Raw genomic sequence first — 6,741 nt, 5'->3', positions numbered from 1 at the left:
CAGCAGGGTTCTACTGTATAAACATACATATTATCTACTTATTGAACTCAAAATTAACAACGAAAGTAATAATGAGGGTGTTATCGTGATTATAACATCAGCCAATGGTGGAACTGCCGACAATCGCGTCATATTTTGCGGACTAATACATCATTTGTCGAGAGAAGAGGGAGCGATCTTCAGCTGACTTTGAGAATTTATTGTATATTCCAGGCCGTGCGCATCGCTATAATATTTGGCTCGCGTGTTCTCGGGAGCCTTGACTACCGATCGGCAGCGCTTTTTGAGCATGCTCGAAAAGTGTTGCAGGGCCCCTTTAATGCAATTCCGAGTAAAAGGTTGAGGCTTTGAAGAGTTTCACCATTCGAAACCTCAGATACTGTCATAGACTGGCTTTATGGGTTGTGGCAGTCCCATGAAAGCATCCAAATTTTCAAGCATGTCTGAAAATTAGATATTATAGTTTTCTCACTACAGCCTGCTGTCTCCATATTTTGCTTTTTTTTTTGTGCAACCCATTTATAGCAATTATCATTTATAGCAATGACATTTTTGTAGCACTCAGAGGGGTGATGAGACACTGTTTAACTTTGAACAAGGATTTGAACAACTAGTGACAAATGTTGACACAGGTCAAATATTGTTTCATTTGCCAGGAAACTTCCCCCAAACGCATAAATCGAGCATTACCAATTCTGAATGCAATGTTTTTGTAAAGATGCTAGAACCACAAGGAGAACAACTTCATAAGCAAATGTTAACTAGCATACTGCAGTTGATAGTACTACTGATAATGAAGATCAATATTTCTGCACGCCTACTTGCATGTTTCTTGGCACGCTGACTTAAGACTGTACTCGGGTTCACAATACCCCAAAATGGTGTGCATGGGCTTTTATACATTATTAAACAATCCGGATCAATTACAGAGGCCCACAGAATTTCTGCAGCTCATGCACAAAGCTTAACAACGGTAAAGCTGATGTGTACCACAGTTCCAGCTGTGAAACCTGCGAACAAGCTACACACCAAGGCACTTTCACAATGCAGCAACAAGATCCATATCGCTCACCTGTGATTTCATTTTCAAGGGTTTCAAGTCGTCTTTTTTTCGCTGTGGGCTGCAAGTAAACAACCACAAGGCTTTCAAGATGAAGTGATGACTATGTATACATGTGCTGTGGATACTTGATGCCATTACTAGCATAGATCTATCATGTGTATCTAGCATGTGGTAGTTTTTACTTGAAAACTGTTGCGCATAACTAAAATTACTCAGATCAGTTTTTCTCCTGTTGGAGCTTCATTTCATGTTACTAGTAGTGCGCCATCAACTCTTAAAGGGCCCCTCACCAGGTTTGGAAATTTTTAGCTGACGAGCGCAATGCATGCACTGGGCGTTCACGATCACGTCTGCCAAAATTTGCAACGCTACGCGCCGCGCAAAAGGGTCAAATTTCAAGGTGAACGCTGCTTGCCCTTCCTCTCGCGGGCGCGCGCTTTAGAGAATGAGGGGATGACGTACATGAGAAAATGGCGCTACGTAGATGGTAGTGCTGTGACGTAGCTCCTCTACGTTGACGACTGTGCTCTGACGTCGCCAACAGTAGCACGTGACACTGCGATAATTATTTGTCACGACGTGTAGTTTGTGTGATTTGTTGTTTGAAAGGATGAATAAATCTTGAGAGCAATAATAAAACACACAAACGGAATGTCTGCGTTTTCTTTTTTATTTTTTTCTGCGAATCGCAGCGAGTTTCGAGACTAATCTACCTCCGTTTCGCACGCGTTCGTGTTCACGCGCTTTGCGCATCGTGCAGACGCCACCCTTTACAACGAAACTAATTTTCTACCGCGTTCCAGTGCTCATTAGGCTCATTTATCCTCTCGCGTCTAACTAGATGTTCATGCGGCACACCACTAGTCTCGCGTCCGTACAAATGTCGCAGCTTTCGTGCTCATTAATAGGTTTAAAGCCAAGTGATCGGCGAGGGCGCATCGGCATAACTTGCAGAGATGAAGCGCAAAGAACGCCGCCACGACACCGCTCGCGTCTCGGGGGCTCTGGCTGGTTCGGGCACGTTATGCGCTCGTGGCATTGTGTGCGCATGACGTGTTCGTGCGTATGCGTTATGTGATCCTTCTGCTGGCGTGCCGAAAAGGGCAGGGAAGGGATTTGGCTTGCGAAGGCTACACGGGGCGAGCGGCAAGGGTTTGCAGCTCGCCTCCTCGCATCATGGTTTCGCGCCGCTACAAATTATTGTTTTTCTCAGCTTCTAACGGACCGATTAGAAAAATTCTTGTGCCATAATGCTCTTTATTGAGCTCGCAACAACTTCCAATGTCTAACTAAAATTCGTTATGTCACCTGGTGAGGGGCCCTTTAAGGAAAAATTGTTAATATTCCGTGCATGATTAAGAAAGATGTGGCCATGAGCACTTGATAAGTGTGAAAGGCCAATATGCAGAAATCTTCCAAAGAAAGAAAAATTGCAAGCAGGCAAAATTCAGTCTTTAATGGTTTTAAGGTGATGTGTTGTAGCAGAATTTCATAACTGGTCAAGAGACAAAGCTATCTTGGAAAAATCTACAGGCCATAACCTAACTCTTCCCGAGCAGTCAATACTGCCACAAAGCCCGAAAAATATCATTGCATGTTGAGCTTCAGTACCAAACATTTGTTTGAATAATGTGCGAAAAAAAAAAAAGAAAAAAAAAAACCACTCTGGTCACTAGTGCTTGGGTACTTCAATCCGATGTTTTCTCGTGCAGAGTTGCAGACAATGCACCAACATACACATGGTCTTTAACAAGTCTTGAGAGTATGCATGGAAGCCCAGACAGTATAGAACACGTGCTCATGTTTCCCACCAGATTGAATGGCGCTGTAGATAAACTAACAGGCAATTTTCTAAGGTGATGAATGCAAGGAAACGGATGAAGGCCAAGCACATGAACTAAGAGCACTGTTGAAAAAACCCCCACATTCTCACATTCACGTAAGTTTCAGCTAAAGAAATATGTGCGCTAAACGCGTGCCGTAAGGGCTGTGCCTACGCATAATATAGAATTCAATACGGGGCCTTATGACAAGTTTATTGAACTGGCCACCTCGCCTTTGAAACAGTTGTTATTAGAGCACCTCGGAACAAGACCACAGTGTGCTCACAGGTCACTTGTGCCAATCCTTTTCCGTTACAGCTGTACATCACTGGATCTTAAATCAAACTAATTTTTCTAATTTTATCTTTGGCAATTGATAAATGAGAAACTGTCACATTTGGAGGTAACACAGATTTAACTATTATCCCCTAAAAGAAACCACAACTTAAGCTTCACTGGACCTCATGATGCAGCATGACGTGCCACCCTTACAGCTTTACCATTATTGCCATCGAAGACTGTCAGTGAGCATGGCGAAAATGCAAAGGCAACGGTACAGCTGTCCCTGTCTGCACATTTAGGCATATTTCTCAGCTTGATGTGGGGTATGAACATTGGTAAATACCATGCTCAAAGCCAGAGAGGGCTGCCATAGAACCTGATGTCCTTTGATGCTGACATTAGTCAACACAAGTTCTGCCTTGCACCAATACGCAACACAACTGCTAAACTACACTAAACGAGCTAAGTTGAAGAGAAAAGAAGTACAGTTGTTTTGGTGCTCTGATTGCATGTTCTTTGCACTGGATGCAAAATCACAAGTTCTAGCAAGTTTTGAAAGCAGAGGTTGTGCATCACACATCATGGCACTTACCAAATCAGCCTCGTGGTTGATAAATGGGGGTTCAGGCACTGGAATGTTGATGTCCACATGTACAGCTGTGAGGTCTGTCTTCGAAAATTTATCTGTCTGCAAGAAACGTGACACAAGAGAAAAATAGGAACTGATCCAACACCTGAAATGCGACAATGATTAAGGTTACGTACTTTTAGCAAGGTTTCCAGTTCCAGTATCTTCTCAGGAAATTTGTGCAAAACCAACTCCTCTGCCTGCGAAACAGAAAAAATTAAGGAATGCATTCCAGATGCTGGCACACGGATTCAAAATCGCGAGTTTACCTCGCGGCCCCATAGCAAACATCACTTCACAAACATGCAACTACTGCGCAGATCAGCTTTTCACAATATGAGTCGCACGAAACAAGCAACGTTAAAATTCTACTGAAATTTCAGAGTAGTCATGCTCATGGAGAGGGGCTAGACCACCGATTTTACTCTCTGCAAGAAAATATACTACTCGCATATGAATTTAAAATTAGAAGCATTCCATTACGCTGTCAAAAAGAACAGAAGCTCGTCTACTGTATGCATATTTAAAGCAGCGACGTTACTCACTCCTGGCACCTTGGAAATTTCCAGGAGTCACGAGTCAAAAATAAAATAAAACGAGTAATTACTCACTTCTTTTTTAAGTCTTTCTTTGTACTCTTCTACCTGAAGAGGGGAAAAAATGTAAAGTGGTGCGGTTAGACGAAAATTACAACGGCAAAGGGTAAACCGAAAACTCGCACACAAACGTCACCAAAAACAACATACATATCAATGCTGACACAGGTGCTCGTGAGCGCGCACAAGATCACAGCTTGAAGGCCGCGAAACTATCACTCGCTTCAAAAAATATCAACCCAGACCCCGAGCTCGAATCACAACGTCGACACGGTCGTCGCAGTTTGTGCAAACGCGGAAGAGACGCCGTACTAAAGCGCGAAATACAAAACACCTCGAGGCGAAGTGGCTCACGCCAGGAAACTGCCATCGGAGCGGGCCGCGGCAACAGCCTCGCAGGGCACACTGCGCGGCTTGCAACGCTTTTGAGGTTGACACTAGTGTCCTGCGAGTAATCCAGACAATCCCGGGACCAAGCACAATCCCGCACGACTGTCCTAAACCGTCGAAAAGCTGTCCACAAAGCCACTAGGCTTAGTAATTCATTGGGCAACCCACTATATCCAAACAAAGCGGTACTGCGCACGGTGACCAAGTGTGTCGGAAACGCGGTAACATGCAGAGGAAACTTTACCTTTGGGTTTGTTTCTCTGGCCATTACAGAGCTTCGGCTTTTAACTTTAATGGAATGTGGGATAAATCGTGTTTTTTCGGCCTGGGACAGGCGCCTACACGCTGCATCGGCGCGCCGAACGGAAGTCGCTACGGCGCATGCCCATTGCGAAACGGAACTCTCCACGATCCGGCGAGGAGTGAGTGCGAGAAAAGACGTTTCATCGCGCACAAATAACAGCGAAGCCAAGCGCCACTCGCCTTTATCCTTCCTGGCGTGGACGCTGAAAGCCTTTCAGCGGTAGCGAACAACGATTCCATCTCTTTGGTGGCCTTCTGAAGTTTCGACAAGGGCGGTGGAGTTGTGAGGTGCGGATACTTTTGCGCGTTTTCCGCAAACTAAAACAAGAAAGAAAACACGTCGAGAGGAAACCGATGCGACTGGAGCCGCCTAGCGACGTTCTCTGCAATTTTGACAGGCGTCAAAATTTTTATCGTAAAGCTGATGTCCGGCCGTAGTAGTTATCGTAAGCGCTCTTCAGGCTTTCGGGGGAAAAAAAATGGTTTAATATTTGCCGCCAGTTGATGGGTTCACTCTCAGCCCTTGCAATTTGCGTGCGTGTCGTTTGCTCAAACAAAAATACACGAACAGCAAAACCCGCATTTTTGTTTTTGGACATATACATACGTATCGCACGTCAGACTGCGATTACATTAAGGATACCACGTGGAACGCGTGACGTCTAAAATGATAAACAAGACAAAGAACGCCGTTCAGAAACGTGCTCTCCGACTTCGAGAGGTCATCGAAATATAAACAAATCTTCAGAGGCAACCGGTGGCGCGCATAAAATGCGGTCCATAAAAAGTAATCGACCGAGAAGACCATTTTTTTGTTATACAAGCATGTGCAACATGCCTGAAAAGTGATCAGAAATGCTTTCGCATCAAATTACTAGGGGAAAAAAAAAGCAATATATGTATGCCTTCAGCTCGCAACATCCTTCTTGAGTACAAAATTGTACCACATGGTGTTAGAAAATTTACCCTATTCTATATTGTAATTGTTTAATTCGTTCACGAGTTCATCACTGACGCTATGGTTGACTGGTGAACACAAGGGCTGTGGAACCTAAGGGCACACTGCAGTGCCTGAAAATAGAGGAACACCAACGGTCTTCAATACAGAAAACTTCGGCATACCCAGGCGTTAAAATGATCACAATTGAAAATCTATAATAGAAAGGCTCATAGCTCATCAGCAGTCTCTATGATGCAAAAGGACATTGATGATGCAGGAGAGCGACACAACTGTCCTCACTTAGATAACAGCAGCAGAAAAGTCAGGGAACACTTTTTTTCAATAAGGGAAATGTTAATAATTTTCTTAAAACCATCTGGGTGCATAATTTGTGTATGCCTATTTTTTTTACACCTTAACTTGTTCCCTTTACTGCATTTAGAAAAAATACATGTTGATATGTAACCTATTATCCACCCTTGAGAAATTTTGGAACTCCCGGTTCTGATAAAGACAAGATCATGGCATGCGCACGATTGGGGCAGGGCTGCCCCCCAAATCATCTGAGGGGGGCGCCAAGTCTGCCCCATACCTTTCCTCAGTCGGATCTGTCCTGTTATTATTTGAAGTGCAGGGTTATGACCACGCAAGTTTTTGACGACAATGGTAGCCGAAGACCACCGATGTTGCATTCCAAGAGCTGTTTACTTCCCATC

The 6,741-nt window shown here is 44.1% G+C and overlaps 1 protein-coding gene across 2 annotated transcripts; it reads right to left on the bottom strand.

Moving 5' to 3' along the window:
* Positions 1-1,072: 1,072 nt before the first annotated feature.
* On the bottom strand, positions 1,073-5,476 carry LOC119376191 (proteasome activator complex subunit 3; the record flags this gene model as incomplete). Of its 2 annotated transcripts, none has more annotated exon segments than XM_049411377.1 (5): positions 1,073-1,121; positions 3,761-3,856; positions 3,934-3,996; positions 4,408-4,436; positions 5,262-5,476. In XM_049411377.1, coding segments are annotated over 5 exon segments (301 nt in total), but the record flags the coding sequence as incomplete, so codon positions are not given.
* Positions 5,477-6,741: the final 1,265 nt, after the last annotated feature.

Source organism: Rhipicephalus sanguineus, unplaced genomic scaffold, assembly GCF_013339695.2.
Source record: "Rhipicephalus sanguineus isolate Rsan-2018 unplaced genomic scaffold, BIME_Rsan_1.4 Seq1119, whole genome shotgun sequence".
In the NCBI taxonomy this organism is placed as follows: domain Eukaryota; kingdom Metazoa; phylum Arthropoda; class Arachnida; order Ixodida; family Ixodidae; genus Rhipicephalus; species Rhipicephalus sanguineus.
This window is presented reverse-complemented; position numbering and strand designations above follow the sequence as displayed.